Here is a 22,106-nt window from a genome sequence, read left to right on the forward strand (position 1 = left end):
TTTATCAAAACACGTGCTTACCTAACCAACTTACATACCGGTCACTTGTCAACAAGACACCTTTTCACCTCGTTGTCCTGTGAGATGCAGAACCATGCATATTTTAGAGCTTAGGCATTAGAACTTTTCCAACTTATTTCTGGGCCACATCCACGTCCCCAGTTTCTCTTGAAAGGGCTGAGAAAACTCCTAAAGAGCAACAAAGTGTTAAGTTGCTGACACGCGAATTACAACTAGGGCCCCCCTCCTCCGTTTTCTTGTTACCTATAAACGCGGCTGCATACACTAGCAGGTAGCAGCACCTGTAATTAATTTGCCCCCACGCGTCTCATTTGATGGAGGAGGGGGCGTTTCCAGCTGTGATGTGCTCGGCATGGAAACAGTATTAACGCCGCTGAGGGCAAGGAGATGTAAGGCTCCCAGAAAGACCTTGTTCCGAACTCGAGTTATGAAGAAGACAGAGCATAGTTTATTGACCAATGAAACAACCAGAGAAATTTCTTCTAAAGGTTTTAAGGAAGAGTGATTTACTATATAAACAGCGCTATTTCAGGTTTGAACAATTTGAGAGGCCCGTTTGCCTTTCAACTCCCCCTTCCTCACATAATCTAAAAGAAGAAGACTAAGATAGTTGAAAAGCGCAGGGTACGTCCTCAAGGAGGAAAGGCGAACACTGGCCTGACCCTGGGCTTTAGACACCCATGGACAACAGGAAGGAAGCTTATTAACCCCTCTCCTCCCCCTCCCTCTTCTGCCTGCTGGAGAATCAGCTCCTCCTCCTCCCGGTCGTGCGACCCTGGTGCAAAATGCAAACAACCGCCCGCTTTCCCCACCCTGCGCGGTTCTCCCAGAGGAGGGAGAGGGAAGAGTCGCAGCCCCAAGCCGAGTCCGGCAAGTCTGTCAATCCGGCGTGAAGGTCCCGACGAGACAACTTGGACCCCAGGGCCCTCGTGCCGGCCGGACACCGCAGGTACCCCCTTTACCTGCCTCTCTGCTGGCACCCCAACTTCTAGCATTATTTTCTCCCCAGCCACGTAATATTCCGGACCTCTGCTCCCCGTGCAGGTGGTGCAAACGCCCCTGCTCTCCGGCGCCCCCTGCCGGGAAGAGGGAAGGCGGCGGCCGCGGAGGAGCAGGACGCGGGGCCGGGACAGAGCTCGGCTCTGGGAAGAAGCCGGGAGCTTCCCTGATGGTGCCGCCGCCTCCGAGCCGAGGAGGAGCTGCCAGGGGCCAGCTGGGCAGGAGCCTGGGTCCGCTGCTGCTGCTCCTGGCGCTGGGACACACGTGGACCTACAGAGAGGAGCCGGAGGACGGCGACAGGTAAGCGCTGCAAGCCCCAGCGGAGGGCGAGCTCCTGCTGGATGCGCGCCCGGCTCGCCAGGGTGCCGGCGGTCCTCCTCCGCGCCCACTCCCGCAGCGATCCGCACGCCTTCACTCCTCTGGCCGTAAGGAGAGTGCTCAGCTGTCCTGGGCTACACTTCCCTTAGCTCCCGGGTATCAGCCCATGCGCCCTGCCATCCGTGGGTCGCGTCTGGGATACCCTCCGTCCAGCGTTCCTGCCTCCCCCCCGTGCACCACACCGGCGGGCACAGCTCGTGAACCCCGCTTCCTTTCTCCTGGAGCTGGTTCGCTCCGTCGTGACCCTCGCCTGGCTAGTCCCTGCGCCCGGAGTCTGCTCCGCGTACGCGTTTGGGGACCAGCCCCTGCCCAGCGCGCCGGGACGCGGAGCCGGGCGATCCCCCACGCGCCAGGGACTCCCCAGCGCGCACTGCCCGCCTCCGCTGTCTCGCTGAGAATCAAACGTTTCCTCTGCACTTTTTCGTAGAGAAATCTGCTCAGAGAGTAAAATCGCGACGACTAAATACCCGTGTCTGAAGCCTACAGGCGAGCTCACCACATGCTATAGGTAAGCCTGGGGGCTCTGCGGACTGTTCGCCACTGCGCACCGGGGCTGACTGGGAGGCGGCGCTGTAAAGGAGGGGTTTGGAGACGCGCTTGGGACCCGAGCAGCGTTTACACTGGAACGTGCCGGGTGCGTGCCGCGCGGTGCGAATTTTTGAGTGTTGGTTGGATAGGAGTCAGAGCAACACTGGGCAACTGAGTTTGCATCTAGGGTGTGTGCCCTGAGATCCTGAGGATGTTTGCCGCTCCCTGAAATACTTGCGTGGCGAAAGTTGGAGAAGAGGCGGCTACAAGTCTGTGAAGGAGATTGGATTGGATTTTGGGTGTAAACAGTGGGGCGTAGCAAACAGGGATGGCGGCTTTTGTATTCGTGTTTTGTTGTGAAAGCACAAAGTCAACAAGGCAATTCTTGGCACTTGACTGTCTTCTGACCTTCTGTTGGGGCAGCGTGTGACTGTCACGGCCTCTGGACAAAAATGGAGGAGGAGGATTGTGAGTGGTTGTGTTGAGTGAAGACAAAAAGATTGTTGGGGCAGAGGAAAGAAGTATTTCTAAGAATGTGGGCCACAGATCCACCTGGGTATCTGTTAAATGAGTGACCCCGGGTGACCACTAAGCGTGGATGGGGCTAGGGAATCGGTAGTTATAAAATGATCCCCAGGTGGTTCTTATCTCCGAAAGGAGAGAACCACTGTTCTGCTTGCAGCCTTTTGGAGATGAGGGTTGATTTTGGTTTTTCACCATTGAATTCTTGGCTTCTGTTCCAGTGCTCTCACTGGATAGGGGAGCATGCACCCATAAACGTTTATTGGGTATCTGCTTTTTAGAGGCGCTGTTCAAGGTACTGTGATCATATGCCCACACCTGACTGTCCCTGAGACTCATATACTCTGTTCGGGTTGCCAGGATAAATACTGAGTAGTACACGGTAACACAGCAGTCCCTAGAAACGAACTTGAAAGAAAACAATGTTTTATTCCTCATAAGGTTGTTGCCTATGAATCAATGATAGCGTTTCCTGCAGCTGAGAGCATTTCATATACCCAAAGGTTCAGAGGTAAGTGATTCCAGGGCTGTCAGTTTATGGGTACAAAAGCGCCATCAGTTACATCGTGTACTTCTGCTCTTAAATCTGTTGTTGGCAGTGGAGGGACAACAATTAGGCAAATCAACAGTCACTCCTTGCACTTAGGAGTGACTCTTGGCGTGTGCGGGGCGTGAACGCTGAACAAAAAGAGAGGTAGTAGAGGAGAAAGGAGTATGTTCAATTGGCAGGTTAAGTCTTCAAGAGGCTAACTGGGTGAGCAAGGTCACCGAGCTCCTGAAGTGACCTGATGGTACTGGCAGCAGGATTGCTTGCCTGGTTCCAGCCCTGTCTTCCATCCACACGACCACAGTGTTTCTTAGGACACATTGTTTTCCTATCAGCACGGTATAAAGACTCGAATTTAACATGGGAAATGACACTGAGATGGTTTGCTCATTTGTTCAGTCCCTGAAGGTCAGACTTCACATAAATCAGTGACAGTTACAGAATGCATGTTAGATTTTCAGAAACCATTTGGTGCCCGATTATTCTGTTTGTTAATGCCATTACTGTCGTCTTTTCCAGACTTTTTAAAGCAGTGTGGTGTTTCTTTTATACTCTTTCAACAGGAAACACTAGCAGCACCTTGGCATGTGTTTTCACTAACAGCTACTCAAACTTCTATGAGATCTAGCAAAAATGATGTTTTATATCAAGGAGAAGAAGAAAGAACTTTGTTTAAAGGAATGGGAAAGGATGCTTTCAGCTTGAAAGTGGTATTGATCCTTGTGTATATGAAAAGATCTTAGATTTTGTTTTTAGATCTATTTTCTCTGTGGAAGTCAAGCGTTCTCTGTATTCCATTGGTCTTATCCTGTTTCTATAATCGACTCATCTTGAACCCCAAGAATAGAGGATACTGTTTTCCTTAGTTTGTGACTTGATTGTCCTAACCCTGTAGACCCTTGCTACCTCAAGTATCATCTGGAAACCAGCTGCACAGCATGATCTGGGAGCTTGTTAGAATCCCAGGCCTCTGCCCCCAGATCTCTTGAATCAAAATCTGTCTTAATGAGAGATGCATACAATCTTGAAGCACTGTTGTAAGAAACCAGTGTCCTCATCCCCAGGATACATGCAGACCCATTTAGACAGATCCTTAGAGGAGGATGGAGGCTTTTGCAGATGACAAACAGCTGTCCTACCTTGTTAAACTAAAGTGAGATAAAGAACCAGCCTTCCAGGAAGCCAGCCTTTAAAAGTTACTTTGAATTGAGCTGTAAGTAATGCAGCATTACTGATGGAATGTTCTTTGACTATATAGAATTCTCTGTACCAGGTGGCTTTTGGTGAATGGTTTTCAGCGCAAGTGAAGGAACTCTGGAAGCCAATTCTGAACTTAAAATGTGTTTAAAAATGACTTTTAAAAAGTTACCAGGCCAGGTGTGGTGGCTCATGCCTGTAATCCCAGCACTTTGGGAGGCTGAGCCTGGCGGATCTCAAGGTCAAGAGATGGAGACCATCCTGGCCAACATGGCAAAACCCCATTGCTACTAAAAATACAAAAATTAGCTGGGGGTGGTGGTGCACACCTGTAGTCCCAGTTACTTGGGAGGCTGAAGCAGGAGAATCACTTGAACTCAGGAGGCAGAGGTTGCAGTGAGCTGAGATCGCACCAGTGCACTCCAGCCTGGTGACAGAGCAAGACTCCTTAAAAAAAAAAAAAAAAAAAAAAAAAAGTTACTAATGTGTCATGCCACTGCATTCTCACTCCAGCCTGTATAGCAGAGTGAGACTTTTTGAGATGAAGTCTCACTCTTATTGCCCCAGGCTGGAGTGTGATGGCATGTGATCTCGGCTCACTGCAACCTCTGCCTCCTGGGTTTGAGTGATTCTCCTGGCTTAGCCTCCCAAGTAGCTGAGATTATAGGCATCTGCCACCATATCTGGCTAATTTTTGTATTTTTAGTAGTGATGAGGTTTTACCACATTTTGCCAGGCTGGTCTCAAACTCCTGACCCCAAGTGACCTGCCTGCCTTGGCCTCCCAAAATGCTGGGATTACAGGCACGAGTCACTGCTCCCAGCCAAGACCTCATCTCTTAAATCATTAATATGAGAGATAGGTTTAATACTAAAGTAAGTATGATAGAGTGAGTGATAAATCTGATCTGCCATTATACCCAAAAGTTATGGTAAACTAAATGATTTGGAGAAGAAAAAACGGACTCTGAATATCCTTTGTCCTGAAACTACCTCCTTATCCTACTTACGTTTTACTTAGCTTCATGCAAGCAACACCTTTCCACTTCTAGCATTTTTTATTAGATTATTAAATGGGAGTGACAACTTGAGGATTTGACAGTGTATTTCACTATTTTATGCACTTCACATACAGCCATCTCACGTACAGCCAACTTTGTAGCATTTGTATTATCTGAGCTTTACAAAGAAGTGAAGCAAACCTCAGAGGAATTAAATATTAATGATGTGCCCAAGGTCACAAAACTATATGTGAGAGCCAGGATTCAAACTCAGGGTTGTCTGACTTCAATGCATGAGCCCTTTCATCATCCCAGAGGTGCGTATGGGATGTTCCAGATTCTGGGATATAAGTAAGAAGACTGGAAACCCAGATGGCTGTAAATTTCAAAGACAGAGTTTCACAGAAAACACTGTCATCCACCAGGATCACATTCAGGCTTTCTGAATTACCATCGCCCTTGCAGTCTGTCTTGGACAACTGAGCTTATATTATACACAAAATTCGTGCATACATACATAACTCTTTCCTTGTAGGATTTTATCTTAATCACAGGGTCAGTGTCTCCATGGACTGTCTATCCCCATTGTGTATTGTGCCAAGTACCCAATGTTTATTAAGCACTTCTCAAATGAATGCCAGTGACAGCTTAGTGAGTTTATGTATTTGCTCAGCATTATAATGTGACACAGGGAATATTCTTACCCGTAGTTAGGATATCAGAGTTGGGTGATGTAGCTGAATTGAACTGATAGCCAAACTAAGCATATAAAGTTATTACAGCATTACCCGTCTTGTGGGTATCAAAGTTTTGCCCACAAGTTCTTTTCCCCCCTTTCCCAAACCATGTAGTTTGAACAAAAGATTTTACCTTTCCTTTATTGCGTGATATCAATAAAAATATTCCTGTCCAGGTGCGGTGGCTCGCGCCTGTAATCCCAGCACTTTGGGAGGCCAAGGCGGGTGGATCACGAGGTCAAGAGATCGAGACCATTCTGGCTAACATCATGAAACCCCATCTCTACTAAAAATACAAAAATTAGCTGGGTGTGGTGGTGCATGTCTGTAGTCCCATCTACTTTGGAGGCTGAGACAGGAGAATCGTTTGAATCCAGGAGGTGGAGGTTGCAGGGCGCTGAGATCTCACCACTGCACTCCAGCCTGGTGACAGAGCAAGACTCTCTCAAAAAAGAGAAAGCTTTCCTTAAACAAGAAATATGCTTGTGTGTAGGAAACACTAATGAAACCCAGTTTTCATTGAGGCTGTGGAATAAACATCCTAATCAACCCTTGACTTCTTAATTAATGATCTATTGTGCATTGATTTCAAGCTCAGAATAGTCCTAGGAAATGTTTGAATATAAAACGATAAAATACAATCTCTGGCCTCAGTTTGCAGACTTGATTTTATATCAAGGTCTTTGAAACTGTGACCAATAAGCAATGCTGTATGAGTTCAAAGTCATGTAGTTCATATGCTGTACTAGTGATGGGGAAGAGAGACAAGCAGCTAGAAATGGCTTTTGGGCAAAAGAAGATTTAACCATGTTCTTCAAAATGGTTTTTCCCCCCTTTTTAAAAGTGTATAGTTTCATTCAACTGGTCTCAAGTTGGTGTACAGTTAAGCCCTGGCTGCCTCTACCCACTCTCAGGGAGACCAAAAGCCTTCATACGTCTCAAGTTGGGGGACAAAAAAGGGGGACCATGAAGGCTGGTCAAAATAAAATACTTTTAAGATGAAGATTTAAAAATTTTTGCATTACATGATTTACATGAAAGCAATGCTATCACCTCCCCTGTGTGGACTCTGGAGAAGACTGAGCCCTTCTTCTTAGAAGTAGGGTGGCTTTTAGGAAGGCAAGGGACTTCGTGTAACAATGCATCTCATGATATTTGGAACGGTTATTTAAAAAAAGAACAATGTACAATCAAAGTCCTTGGCCACATTGTAGACCTTTGAGGGATGCTCACTCCAGCAGACTGCCATCACCTTCACAGAAAACAAGATGAGATAGGCATGGCTTCGTGGTTGTGTGTGTGTGTGTGTGTGTTTTGGCTTGACGAAATGGTTCTTTAACTGTTTGGTAAATACTTTTAAAAAACTAGCTGTGATTTTTGACGTTGGATTCATGGAGCTCCACGTGGAGGCTAAGTGGTATGGATGCCCCGGGTGCCCCTCTGCCCTGCTGGTATTCATCTGTCCAGCTAGTGCTGCCTCATTAGACAGTGTTCTTGCCTAATTTCCCACATTCCCGTGGGAAATAGTGACATGGGGGATGTAAAACAACCACCTTTCTTTGAGATAATGCAACTGTGTTGCCAAGTCTTGTGAGAATGTGAAAATTAATGTGGTATTTCTGCAAATGTGTTTACTTGGAGTACTTTGAAGAGCAAGGTCCTTTTAATTAGAATAGTACTACCAGATGGATAGCATTGGGCTCTAGGTAAGGACACATTTGAGGAAAGACTGTATGGTGCACTTCTCTGGCAAGTCACCAAGTTCCCATGGCGGGAGAGGTTCGATAATGTCAAAACACATAAAATAATATAAACTCTTTGCTGTAGTTTGAATCCCAGCTCTACTATTTGGTGGTTTTGTGACCTTGAACAGTTTTAATCTCTGTGCTTTTAATTTTCTCCTCTGTAAAATGAGCATCCAATTGGTACTTAAATTATAGGGCCACTGTGAGGATTGTGCTTAATACATACAAAGTGCTTTGAAAAATTCAAGACACATAGGAAGCGCTATGTTAGTAATACCTCCCATCGTCATCACTACATCCTGCCAAGTCTGCATGTTGAATGTCTTAGATACTCAATGGATGTTTGTTGAATTTTGTGAGTCTTACGAACTATCTTTTTGAAAGAGCAATTTGAGACCGCAGCCAGAAACATCGCTCGTTTCCAGATGCTGTTTTGAAATGTAGGAGAGCCCAGAAACCTAGTGCCCTGGGAAAATTAGAGTATTGTTGTTTCCAGCTACCTCCCTGACTAACCAAGCTACTCTACTCGTGGCCATAAGAGCCAGTGGAAGGCACAGCCTGAACTAGAACTTGAAGTTACACCACTTTCATCCCTTGTCCAGGATTATGAAGGGTCTTACTGGCAGAAAGAAGACTAGACATCGGATCATCAGCCCCAGGCCCGTTCTAATTTCTCTCCTCTGCTTCCTTCCCTGTCCTCTGGCTGGCATACCTAAGGCCAGGTACTGAGGGCAGCTCTGTGAAGAGTTGGCTCATTCAGGGCATGTAGTTCAGGGAGGAAATGATATGAAAGTTGTGAAGAACTCTAGCCAGGTGCAGTGGCTCACGCCTGTAATCCCAGCACTTTGGGAGGCCAAGGCGGGCAGATCAGGAGGTCAGGAGTTTGAGACCAGCCTGGCAACATGGTGAAACCCCGTCTCTACTAAAAATATAAAAATTAGCCGGGCATGGTGGCACGCGCCTGTAGTCTCAGCTACTCAGGAGGCTGAGGCAGGAAAATCACTTGAACCTGGGAGGCGGAGGTTGTGGTGAGCCAAGATCACGCCACTGCACTCCAGCCTGGGCAACAGAGCGAGACTCTGTCTCAAAACAAACAAACAAACAAACAAAACTTGTGAAGAAGAGAGCAGGGGCTAGGTGGAGGTGGTTTTGTGCAGAATGACCTGAATCACACACCTTGCATGCCGAAGGCAGCCTTCTCCTCTCCTGTGTTAGGCCATCTCTAGCATGGGCTGTCAACTGTCTGGGCCATCTGTTCTCATTCATGACTATATCCTCAGAGGCTAGCTCTGTGTCTGGACAGAGAGGCTGTTCTATACGTATTTGTTGAATGACAGAATGACTATGTTAAAAGTAAACAATAAGATTTAACTGAAATCTGTTAGGCCTTCAAGAACTGCTCTTCCTTTCCAAATGTGCTTTATTTAAAATCTAAGCTAGGAAGTCTGTTCTAAAAACCAGAGATTAACTGTACCTCTGAGATGCTGCCATTGTTTTCATTGGTTCCTAGTTAGACCTGTTAACTTTAATTGCTAAATGTGTAGCAGGTGCTAGATTCTGGCAGCTATGGCTACCTCCTTGAACTTGCTATCTTAAATAACACCTGACGAGGACGTGTGGGTTCCTGCCCATGTGTTAATTGTGTCACAGACACTGGCTTTGGAGTAGAGGATCAAGGTTTTAAAGGGGGTCCCCCTACCTTCCCACAAGAACAGGTGTTAGAGGGAAGGAGGAAGGGAAGATTCTGTATCACTTCTCACTCACTCTCAGAGAAACAATACAGAGTAATTGGAAACAATTTTAACTCAGTAACCACAAAAGGCTGCTCTTTCACTGATGTGTCCTTTGAGATCAGATCCAGTTGCTACTCTGGTTGCTGCCTGACTTCCTATGGTTAACTTCATCCTTTGTAAGTGAAGCTGGGGTGGGTGCACCCGGAAAAGCCAAATGCCTCTTTCTTGATTCTAGATATTCTGTCTTCTCAGGAGAAGGCTTGCATTTCAATCAGCAGCTTTCCAAACCCTGCTGTTCTCCTGCTCAGCAGGACCGGAGCTGCTTTTGTGAGTTTAGAGGGTCTGCTGGCATTTGGGGCATTGTTGAGTATCTCAAGAACAAAGATCACATTCTGTTTTAGATTATTGCTTTTATTTGCGGGATGAAAAAGTAAACAGCTATAACATCTGCAGTTCCTCTTCTGCCAAGTGAAGTCCTTTTTTTCTGCGAAGCTATTGACTAATTTTAATCTTATGAACAATCTTCATTTACTTAGTCAACGAATACTTGTTGGGTGCTTACAATCTGCCAGGCACCATTCTAGACACTTAGAATGTATCTTAAAATTGGACAAACCCCCAGCAACAGCAAAAATCCTCTGTCCCCATGGACTTTTAATTCCCTTTATCTTTCAGTAAAGGAATTTTGACCCAAAGATTTCCTTTGGGACCTTTTTAAGATACTTGTTTTGGACATACATTTGATTAATGTCACACTTTGGGGGTTAAGATCTTAATTTCCGGTAGCCCAGCTGTGTCCTTTCAGCAACAGAAATCCCACAGCTTCAAGCAGAGTCAGGAAAACCCAGGGACGGTGGTAACAGAAGGTTTTCTGCAGAGGCGCTGGCGAGAACTTAGCACGTACCACAAGTTTCTTCCAAGAATTGTTGGAATGTGAAAGCATTACAAAGAGGAGGTGAGTTATTTTGTCATGTGACCTGTGATGTGGATGGTAGCATCAGAGTTGCCTGACTTAGGGACAAATACCCCAAGCGCAGCTGACCTAGGCCAGCCTCATGTTTTCCGACGGGGACTAAGCAGAATTTTAAAGAAGGCACGCCCTTCCAACACTGCTTGACTCTCCACATAATGCATTATAGATCTGTCATCATGTAAGTATGTGACACTTCTTGAACAGTTAGTTTCCAGCTTGAAACACCTGTAGAGAATGGGGTGGTGGTGATGCCTACACACTTAATCCTCATTAAGCAAAATGTCGCATCTTTCTAGCTGTAAGGTATGATCCATGTGTGCTAAGATCCGATGTGAAAGCTTGGATGAATATGTTGTCACCTTATTGGTTGTGGTAGAACTAGATCATGTTACCATGCCCTTGAGGACTTCAGAAACTGGGACCACATCCATTCTCGAGCTTTCTTTCTTGGCCACTCCTGTGGGATATTCTGTTTGCCTCACTTGCAGTGAAGCATCTCATCCTTGGTCCTCTGGGAATGACAGGGGCAGATGTCAGCTCCGTGGGCTGCCCCACAGGAGGCTGTGTAAACAGAACTGGCGGGAGATACAGGGGGGCTCTCAACAGGCAGGGTCTAACCCTGGGAGTTTGGTATAGAGCAGGGATTGGCAAACTAGGGCTCATGGCTTGTTCTTGTACTCTAATAGTTTGAGTTGTTTTTGATTTTAAAGCATTGCAAAAGAACACACAGAATTTGGCCCCCAAAGTCCCAGATCTTTACTGCCTAGCCCCTTACAGAAGAAAACTTGATTCCTGCAGATCCACTTTAATACAAACACTGGGAGTGGGACTTTCCATCTATGATACCTCATCCACATGTCTGAATTCTCAAGGTGACTTTGGAACAGTCACTCATCTTCATCTTTGGGTCACTTACCTGTGTATCACCTTATTTATATTACAGTGTTTGGATTTCTTGGCCAAGCGTCTTTAGTTGTCACTTGGTTTTCTGATCTCCAGAAATCACAGTTTTTGTTGAGCTGGAACTTCTTTCAAGTCATCATTCCTAAGTGATACTTGAAATGAGCATAATCTGCCAGTTTCTAAGAAGCTGACTTTATTGCAAGGAGTTGATTGAGCACTCACTTCCTGCTGCCTTTCTACAGTTTTCCATGACAAGCCTTCCTGTGCCAGTAGAATAACCCTTGAGTGTTACCTTGGTTTGCTACCTTCCCTCATTGATTTGCATATCAATTACCACACGCTTGGTAGGCTGAAAGTCACCTCTCCACATATTTCAACATGTTAGGGTTTGTTTTTTGTTTTTGTTTTTTGAGACATGGTCTCACTCTGTCGCCCAGTCTGCAGTACACTGGTACGATCATATCTCACTGCAGCCTCAATCTCCCAGCCTGAAGCTATCCTCCTGCCTCAGCCTCCTGAGTAGCTGGGACTACAGGAGCGCATCACCATGCCTGGCTAATTTAATTTTGTGTAGAGATGGATTCTTGCTACCTTGTCCAGGCTGGTCTTGAACTCCTCAGCCTCCTAAAGTGCTGGGATTATAGGCACGAGCCACTGCACCCAGCTGAAATGTTAGTTTTGAATTAGTAGAAAACTTTTTACATTCAAAGATCAAATGATAGCATATTTGGAGGAATATACATCTAGAAAAAAAGCCATTTTCCCTGAAGGGTATTCTGAATCAGTTATAACTTTATATTTTTCCATGTATGGCTAAAAATGTGTAATACCACTATACAGGTATACTATGCAGAATATATCAGTGATTAAACTTAAGAATTTTTTGTTTTTTTTTTTTTTTGAAACAGTCTCTGTCGCCCAAGCTGGAGGGCAGTGGTGCAATCTCAGCTCACTGCAACCTCCACCTCCGGAGTTCAAGGGATTCTCCTGCCTCAGCCTGCCGAGTAGCTGGGACTAGAGGCTTATGCCACCATGCCCGGGTAATTTTTTTGTACTTTTAGTAGAGACAGGGTTTCACCATGTTGGCCAGGCTGGTCTCAAATTCCTGACCTAGGTAATCCACCCATCTCAGCCTCCCAAAGTACTGGCATTACAGGGATGAGCCACCACGCACAGCCTAAACTTATGAATTTTTGAACTTCCTTTTAACACCAGCTGTTTTGTTCCACAAAGCTCATGGAGACTCCTAAATAGTGATGGCTTTAACAATGACTGTGGAAAACAGTAGTGGAGGAGGAGAGAACAGTCTAAAAGAAATATTCTGAGGAAAGAGAGACAAAGTCTGATAATGGTATTTTGGCAAAGGAAGGGAAAAGTTAGGAAACTGGAATTCATCATTTGATGTGTTAGGAAGGTAAAGGAATGATGTGGTGTAGAGAAAAAAAAAACACAGGCACAGATCTGTTCAGAAATAGGATCCTATGGAGATGAAGTTGTGAAAATTTTCTCACCTTTAACTTACCCATTTTAACTTCAGTAGGCTTAAACTTAGAAAAGTTCATAGATAGACAAATGTAAGTTTTGTAACCCTCTGCCTTTGTCTAGCACTATTTCCTCGAAGACTGGAGGGCATCTGTAAGCCAGCACAGATCACGCTGTGGCTTTTTCTGTGACGATGACCTCTTTGCTTTCATTTGGATTGCTCTTAATAATGTGTCCTTGCTTCATTTTGGAATATTCCCACAAATAAATGGCTCACTTTTTTGTGGTGTGAAATTGCATGGTAGAGCAGAGGTTGCCTTCCTGGGAACCCAATGAGAGCAGACGATGATGCCCTTTAGAGGCAAGGTTGCCCCCAAACAAAAATGCACTGGAGTGTAGTTCTGGCCAAATCTGAATGATTAGAAAAACTTAGAATATAATATCAACAGGATTTTATCTCTGAGAACATTTGAAGGGTTTTAAAAATTCTGTAAAATTGGTTTTGGTATTGTTGGTTTTCTGCAGATCACACTGGCCTAGTTGGGTGGACACAGGGAAAGAGAAACTGTATTGTAACCCCATACTTATGACTGGCAACAACTTCTATCTGGAACACAGCTGAAAAAGGAAGAAGGGGAGAAGGAAAGGGATGACAATATAGAGGAGCTTTGAATCCAAAATGGATATTATAAAGAAAACATCACAAGAAATAGATATTACAAATGGCTTTGAGGAACCAAAGATGGATATAAAAAAGCATCAAATACTGTCTGATGAGTGCCTCAGTTTGCCCTGTGTGTGAGGACTCACTGTCAGAAGCTGTTCCAGCTTGTCTTTATACTGTACAAGCTCTTACATAGTGTCAAGGTCACATGCAGGTGCATGGCAGGGCTGGTCTGGGCTTCAAAGCCAGGCAGTCTGACTCCAGAGCCTGTTTTCTTCTCAACTACTGGGCTCTTGAAGGCCTGATAATTGTGGTTACCTTGCTTTGCTGCCAACTGCAAATTTAAAAGAGGCACTTAGAGGAAGGGAGGACTGCTGGAAACAGTGACATTCATCCCACTAGTTAAAAACAAAAGTTGGACAAGTCATCAAAAGTAGTCACAAAAATCATTCCCCCTGACTCGAAAAACCCAGCACACACTGATACCATTTAATAAAGGGGACACATTGTCATACATGCCTTGCTTTCGATGGATATCACTGTCCACGATGTCCTGAGTTATTCAATGAAATGAAATTCTGTTCAACATCATTGAAGAATAATGGGGATTAAGCTTTATCTAAAATAACAGGGATTAAGCTTTACTGTACTTTCATTTCTGCAGAGCCTGTCTCCAGGATGGTGCCAAATTTGAGGAGATTAGAACCTATTCTGTTCACAGCAAGACATCACTGTTAAAAATACAGGTGCCCAGGCCTCATCCCAGACCTACCCAATCACAATTTGCATTCTGACAAGGTCACTGGGTGCTTCTTATGCACATCAAATGTTGAGAAGCACGGTCCTAATCGTCACTATATCACTGTAACAACAGAATGTTCTGTTGTTTCTTTCCTGGCAGGGTGCTAGGCAGTGATTCTTAGCCTGGACTGCACATAGAAATCATCTGAGGAGTTTTTAAAAAATCCCAGCATTCAGGCTGCTCCACATACCTTGGCTTGCCACCTTTCACACCAGAGTCATGCCAGAAACTCTGGAGGTGGGTGCCAGACACCAGGAATTTCTAAAGCTCCTCATGTGATTCCAATAGGTTGAAAACCTCTGCCTTAAACGTGAGGAGGAAGCGTAAGGTTGTGAGCAGCCTGGTTCTTTGTCAGAAGCTGGGTAAATGGTCTTTGTTTCTTCCATGGCTCCTGAGCCGGGGTCTCTTGTGTCCTTTGCAATTGCTGCAGGTCCAGGTCCCTCGGTGGTCCTTCGGTGACTGTCACCATGCCTGTGTCTCCAATCCTTCCTCTGTTAGACCCTCTCCATTCTGTGCGGGGTGGTTTGAGGGTGTCAGGGAAGTGATGGAGGGGATAACAGGAGAGTGGATCAAGGATAGGACGAGTTCTTGGTTTCTTCAGCTGAGCCATTCCAAATCTCAGGGTGCAAATTCCATCACCCTTTATTTTGTATTGTAGGCTCTCAGCTTGGTGTCTGGAGCTACTCAATGACCTTTGGTGCATTAAAAAAAATATTTTGCTTTGTTGCTGCACTGTATGAAACTTCTCCCAAGATATAAACATGACTCAGCATATTATAAATGAAAGCTTTTCAGCGTCAAGCTGCGTTTTTCTTTCCTTGTGAGTATCAAACACATTTTTTAACATGGTATGATTGGACATCTACATGCTGTCAGAGATTCTCCCCTCACCCTGTCTGTATGCTCTACTCTCCAGTCCTCCTGATAATTGAAAGAATTTCTCAACCCTTCACCTTCCACCCCAGAAAACACAAGGCTTTTTACGGGCTTGAGTTAACTGTATGCATCACAAAATAATGGTTTCTGTGGTTTGACCAGATAGTTATAATTCAAGCTCTGTATTTACCACATGGCCTTAAACCAGGCAGTCTCCAAATATGTGTGTCTATAATGCATAGTTTGTACATGTAATTGTCTTTTTGAGTGTTACAATAGCAATTATGCTGGCTAAATCATAGAAATGGAAGTGATTATAAAGCAAGAAATAAAGGAAACACAATTGCATTTTGTGTATAGAGTATAGAGGTGCCCCTGAGGCTGTTAATGAAGAATCTCTGAATTTGAGGCTGGCAAGATACAAAGTGGTATATAAGTGACCTGAGTTTAATACATTTCAGAACTTGCTAGTTTCACTGTGGCAACCTATTACTGAGGATATTATAGGAATGGAGATTTTGTTTTGTTTTATTTTTTTTGAGACAGAGTCTCACTCCGTCACCCGGGCTGGAGTGCCGTGGCACAATCTCAGCTCACTGCAACCTCCACCTCCCAGGTACAAGCGTTTCTTGTCCCTCAGCCTTCTGAGTAGCTGGCATTATAGGCACCTGCCACCATGCCAGGCTAATTTTTGTATTTTTAGTAGAGACAGGGTTTTGCCATGTTGGCCAGGCTGCTCTTGAACTCCTGGCCTCAGGTGATCTGCTTGCCTTGATCTCCCAAAGTGTAGGAAAGGAGATTTAATGAGAAGGCATGAGAGGATCTGAGTGGACTCCTGACCATTACTCAGCATCTCCACCACCTCCACTGCTTTGCGAGTCCATTCCCAGAAACCCTCAGTGTTTCAGAAGTATATTTTGAGGCCGTAAAATATAGGTAAATTATAATCAGCAGAGACCACATTAAGGTCAATGAAAAAGGGTGCTCTAGGCTGGAGACAACTGGCCCTGGGAGTTCTGGTGGTCCAGCTGCTACCCTGCTGTCCTAGGGAAGGAGGGATTTGAGGTCTTGGCACAGACAAGGCCATGTCTTGGTGGTCACTGGTGTGGGGGGTGAGGTGGGAATTCATGTGTACTGACTGGGATGCTCCAGCGTGGACTACCCCAGCTTGCAGCCCTTGGCCATCTGGCTTTGTTTACTCAGGCTGCATCTTCAGGTCCTGCCTCTTCAGTGAATCCTTCCTTGACTTTCTTTCCTTTCTCTTTCCTTTCTTTCTTTCCTTTGTTTCTTTTTTTGAGTTGGAGTCTCACTCTGTCACCCAGGTTGGCATACAATGATGTAATCTTGGCTCACTGCAATCTCCGCCTCCTGGGTTCAAGTGATTCTCCTGCCTCAGCCTCCAGAGTAGCTGGGATTACAGGCGTGCACCACCACCGCTGGCTAATCTTTTTTATATTTTTAGTGGAAATGGGGTTTCGCCACGTTGGCCAGGCTGGTCTCAAACTCCTGACCTCAGGTGATCCACCTGCCTCAGCCTCCAAAAGTGCTGGGATTACAGGTGTGAGTCACCATGCCTGGCCAACTTTCTTTGTAAAAAAGGAAAACTTCACACTGTTCAGCCTTTAAAATGCATGACTTGTGTGATCTTAGGAGTTGTGTTCATTTGCTAGCACAGATTGACCCACTATTGGATTTTCCTAACACGTTTGACACATGCTTCTGTGTGTGCCTTTGAGGTGATGTCTGCCTTTGTCTTGTGAAGCTCAGAGCACTAGGAGCATATCTAAATCCTTATGCCTTGAACAGGTGAGAGTTTCACTCACACTTTTTTAGGGTTTTTTTAGGGTTCTAAAATTCAGGGGTTTGAATCCCAAAAGAAACTGCCTTCATGATGAGGGGAAAGCACTTTTGTTCTTCTAGGAAAGTATATGAAATATATATCACTTTTTCTACCATCCCAGCTGACCTACCCAAGGGAATGGAGATTCTTAGGTTTGGAAAAAGGAAGACAGAAGGATTATTTGACAATTTCTTTACAAAGGAAAGCTCCACTCTGTAGTTCCTACAGGGAAGGGGGCACAAGAAGGAAGAACTCTGTTTTGGAAGTTTTCTTTTTAAGAGTTTATTTACCTTGGTTATAGTCATGGCAATATTTACTCTGCATGTTTTACATCATGGCAATGTGCGAGTTAGAACTGAGGGTCATCCAATTTCACCCCTTCTGGTAAAGACGATCAAACGGTTGGAGTTTATTTTTCCTAATCTTTCTTATGCATATGCTAAGATATCCTTAGACTTAACACTTACAGAAATGGTTTTATTCTGCAATTGCTTTTTCCCAGTTAATAGATAAGGAATACTTGCTCATGGTTAAATAGGGTGCTAAACCATTTCACAGCATGGTATTTTACAGCATGGCATTTAATTGTATGGAGGCATCATAATTCATCTATTCATTGGAGAGTTCTCTAAGGAAATTAGCAGATGCTAAAGGGGTGAGTCTTTGTTTCAGTATATTCAGATTTTAAACTTGATATACTTAAAATTAACATCTTAAGTTTTATCAGAATGAATCAGAAGATCTAATGTAACCAGATAGCACATGGTTCTGGAACTTGGGAGACACCGTCTTTTTTTTTTTTTTTTTTTTAAGATGAAGTCTTGCTGTCTCCAGGCTGGAGTCCAGTGGCGAGATCTTGGCTCACTGCAACTCCTCCACCTCCTGGATTCACGCCATTCTCCCGCCTCAGCCTCCCGAGTAGCTGGGACTACAGGCACACGCCACCACTCTCAGCTAATTTTTGTATTTTTAGTAGAGACAGGATTTCACCATGTTGGCCAGGATGGTCTCGATTTCTTGACCTCGTGATCTGCCCACCTTGGCCTCCCAAAGTGCTGGGATTACAGGCGTGAGCCACCACGCTTGGTCTGGGAGACATGGTTTTTAATGACCTACCCTCTCTCTACCTTCCACTGCAGGGTCCTCCAGAAACCCTCTGGCTTTCTCTAAGCCTCAGAGGAGGGATGTGGCTTTGCTTGAGTTCCTTCCAGGTCTGACAGTCTGACAGGGACCACTCCCACCTTCACCGAGAGCAGAGCAAACAGAAGCAGGTTTAGTTTACAGCCCAGGGGATTTGCTTGACACAAGGGCGATCATCTGGACTGTGGGAGACTCTGCAGTACTTATCTCTAATCAGCCTAACAAACATGATAGCCATCTTTGCACTGTGGATTTAATCTCTTGAATGGCTTTAATGGTTTCTTACCCCAATTATTAAAAAGGAAAAAGTCTTTTTACTCCCCAGGTCTGTGCTTTAAAGTACACTGCTCTCTGCTGCAGGATCATACTGGGTAAGTGCAGGAGCCCATCAAAGTGTTAAGGGCCCTGGCTGGCCACTGGCTGGCTGGCTTTTCACAGCTTACTTTTAAGATGTGCTGTGCCATAGGATAGCAGAACACAGGGTGAAGTATCAGCTTCCTCACTTCATGGAGAGCTGTAGTCCCAAGGCACCTGCTGCCTTCCTAAAAAGGAGAAATCAAGGTGCCTTTGGGCAGACTCCTGCTAATAAAGTGGGAAGAAAACGGGACATTGGAGGAGTTTTCTCATAAAATTTCTTACATATCTTTTATCCTAACATACTGGGCTTGGTATGTTTCTTATATTTAGTAAGGTTTCTATTACAAACTTATTTTTCAGTGCGTTTCTCCTTCTGAATGTATTTATTTTACTGACCAAAGAGCCTCTGCTCAGTGTCTCTAAGGGCCCTCGAAAAGACTTCGTGTGCAAATTTACTGGCTGTGGCCTTGCTGCCATTTTCATCGTTCTGCTGCTCCGAGTTCTGGTTCCATATTTGGCTCTGTTTAGAGATTCCGAGGGAAATGGTGACACAAGACAGCTATGCAACTTAGCTGTATATGTTTAAAAAGATACTAAATAGCTTTCCTTTTTGTTTTTCTCTCAGCCAAATTTCCTTCATAAAAGGATGAGGCTTCTCTTGAATAACCCAGATAATTATCAGGTTTTTAAATTTATTAACATCCTTTCCATATTTAGGCAGTCTCAGCTTAACAAAAAGGTATCTCACTTGAGTTTTGCATGAGATCAACAGGCTGCATTTCTTTTTTTGAGACGGGGTCTCACTCTGTCACCCAGGCTGGAGTGCAGTGGCACAATCTCGGCTCACTGCAATCTCCGCCTCTGGAGCTCAAGGGATTCTCCTGCCTCAGCCTCCCAAGTGACTGGGATTACAGGCATGTGCCACCATGCCTGGCTGATTTTTGTATTTTTAGTAGAGATGGGGTTTCACCATGTTTCCCAGGCTGGTCTCATCCTGACCTCAGGTGATTTACCTGCCTCAGCCTCCCAAAGTGCTGGGATTACAGGCATGAGTAATGACCTACCCTCTCCCTACCTTCCACTGCAGCGTCCTCCAGAAACCCTCTGTGCCCAGCCTTGATTGCCTCCTTTGGAGAGGCTAACCATAAACTCAAAAGAATGTAACCATATCTCTTACCTACCTATGACCTGGAAGCTCCCTCCCCCTTCAAGTTGTCCCGCCTTTCTAGACTGAACCAATGTTCATCTTACATATGTCGGTTGATGTCTCATGTCTCCCTAAAATGTATAAAACCAACCTGTGCTCTGACCACCTTGGGTACATGTCGTCAGGACCTCCTGAGGCTGTGTCATGGGCACGTGTCCTCAACCTTGGCAAAAATATGCTTTCTAAATTAACTGAGACCTGTCTCAGATTTTGGGGGCTCACAGCATTATAATCATTAAAAGATTCAAGTTTATTTTGAGGGTGAAAAGCTGAATATATTTCTCCAAAAGAAATGCACTTCTCTCAGTGAGCAGAGGGGTGACTTTGAATAGAATGGGAGGCAGGCTGGCCCTAAGCAGTTTCCAGTTTGACTTTTCCCTTTAGTTTAGTGATTTGGGGGCCCCAAGATGTTTTCCTTTCACTGTGCATGTAAAGCACACTGAAAAAACCAAAGTTGCAGTGGAGATTCCCTTTCATCCATCATGTTACAACCCCAGCCTTAACTACATTCCTTCCAAAGGAGGGCAGGTTAAAATGCAGATTAGAAAAACTGACTTGCAAGCAGGAGAAAGTTAGAAGGAATCAAGCTTCGAACCAGCAGCCTGTTGATCTCATGCAAAACTCAAGTGAGGTACCTTTTTTTTTTTCTCTCAGCCAAATTTTCTGCATAAAAGGATGAGGCTTCTCTTGAATAACCCAGTTAGTTTTAATTTGTAATTAAAACTTATAATTAAGTTACAATTAAAAAGCTTATAATTATGAACATTTTTCAAATATGCCAATGGAGAGTCATGCTCATACCAAAATTTTGCTATGTTTGTTTCATCATAACAGGTGTGTGCATTCTGGGCAAGTTTCTAGAATAGAAATACTGCCCCGTCCTTTAGAATGGTGCACTGTGGCCCTGTTTGTGGTAGAGCAGATCACTGTATGGGGCAGCTGTCTGAGGATTGTTAACTGCTTTGGATTAAAAAACACTTAAATATAAAATTACTTCGCCTCAAAGGCAGTTCATATGAATACTGTAGTATGAACATGGTGTATTCTCATCAGATGAAAATTTAGCTTCAAGAGGGAAGCTAACATTTTATTTATTTTTATATGTATATTTGTATTTTACTTTTACGTTTAGAGCCCTTTTAAACCCAAATGAACAGGCCTTTACTTTGACTATTTTTTTGTTGCAAAATTGGATTCATCGATACTCAATACATTAGCTTCTCTAATATATAAAAAGGGGCCTGGTGCAGTGGCTTATGCCTATCATCTCAGCACTTTGGAAGATCAAGGCAGGTGGATCACTTGAGGTCAGGAGTTTGAGATCAGCCTGACCAACATGGTGAAACCTTGTCTCTATTAAAAGTACAAAAATTAGCTGAGTATGGTGGTAGGCACCTATAATCCCTGTTACTCAGGAGGCTGAGGCAGGAGAATCGCCTCAAACCTGGGAGGCAGAGGTTGCATTGAGCGGAGATTGTGCCACTGCACTCCAGCCTGGGCAGCAGAGTGAGACTCTATCTCAAAATACATATAAATATAATTTTTTTAAATATAAAAGGCAACAAATATTCTGAAGGGAAAGGTATCTAGTCATGGTCTCTCTGTTCTTAATATTCTGATATCTAGTCTTCGTGGACATTTTCAACATTTTACCTATTCAGAGTCGAATCAATGATTTACTCAACACTCAACATTTTTAATGTCTTAAATGTTTAGTCTAAAATATTATTTAAATTACAGCAGTTAGAACCAAACAATCCCACAGCTGGGAAGACATTGTGCCCTCAACACCCCCCTGGTCCTTCCTGTCTTCACCAGAGCATCCACTTTCTAACTTTTTGGCTTATTCTTTTGGTTTTTGCCTCCATCACTCTAAGAAACTTAGGTTTCAGTTTTGAGTCTTCCCTGCTCCTCCTATGGTAGGAGAAGATTCAGCTATCGAGCACTGCACACGCTTGGAAGCATCACACATGCTTATAACCACCACACCTGCTTACAACCATCACACACGCTTGCGTCCCATCTTTGCATCCCCCGGTGTGGTTGTGTTGTAGTTTGGGATAGGTCAGTTTTCAGTGTTGATGTAAGGACTGTGGAAATGCTATTGACTCTAAGCCCGGTTGCGTATACTAGGATTGCTTTTCCTTTCTTTTACTGTATCTTACCTGTCCTATAGTTTAATTTAATTTTTTTGTACATATATAATGAGAAGCCAACCCCACTCACTCCCTTTTTTGTGAAGTTCCTCTCAATATATTCAAACTCATTAGATGTTCTGTCATTTCAACCTTACATTTGGCCTACAGCATTGAGGCCTGCACTAATCCAGTTAGTTTCTCACCTTCATTCTGTCCTGCTGGGGAAATTTTTTTTTTTTTTTTTAAGAGATGATCTTTTAAAAACACTCAGCTCCTGGGCCTGGGTGATCCTCCTGCCTCCTGAGTATCCTGGAAGA

General features: G+C 44.4%; 1 protein-coding gene across 1 annotated transcript in view; it reads left to right on the forward strand.

The window, feature by feature from the left end:
- The first annotated feature begins 1,125 nt into the window (after positions 1–1,125).
- Positions 1,126–22,106, forward strand: part of CCBE1 (collagen and calcium binding EGF domains 1) — a 258,017-nt gene continuing 237,036 nt past the window's right edge. Inside the window, exons 1-2 of the mRNA XM_023218302.1 lie at positions 1,126–1,320; positions 1,826–1,906. Coding sequence (XP_023074070.1) covers positions 1,190–1,320; positions 1,826–1,906 — 212 coding nt within the window. The 5' untranslated portion in view covers positions 1,126–1,189. The remainder of the gene's footprint in view (positions 1,321–1,825; positions 1,907–22,106) is intronic.

Source organism: Piliocolobus tephrosceles, chromosome 18 (genome assembly GCF_002776525.5).
Source record: "Piliocolobus tephrosceles isolate RC106 chromosome 18, ASM277652v3, whole genome shotgun sequence".
Taxonomy (NCBI): Eukaryota; Metazoa; Chordata; class Mammalia; order Primates; family Cercopithecidae; genus Piliocolobus; species Piliocolobus tephrosceles.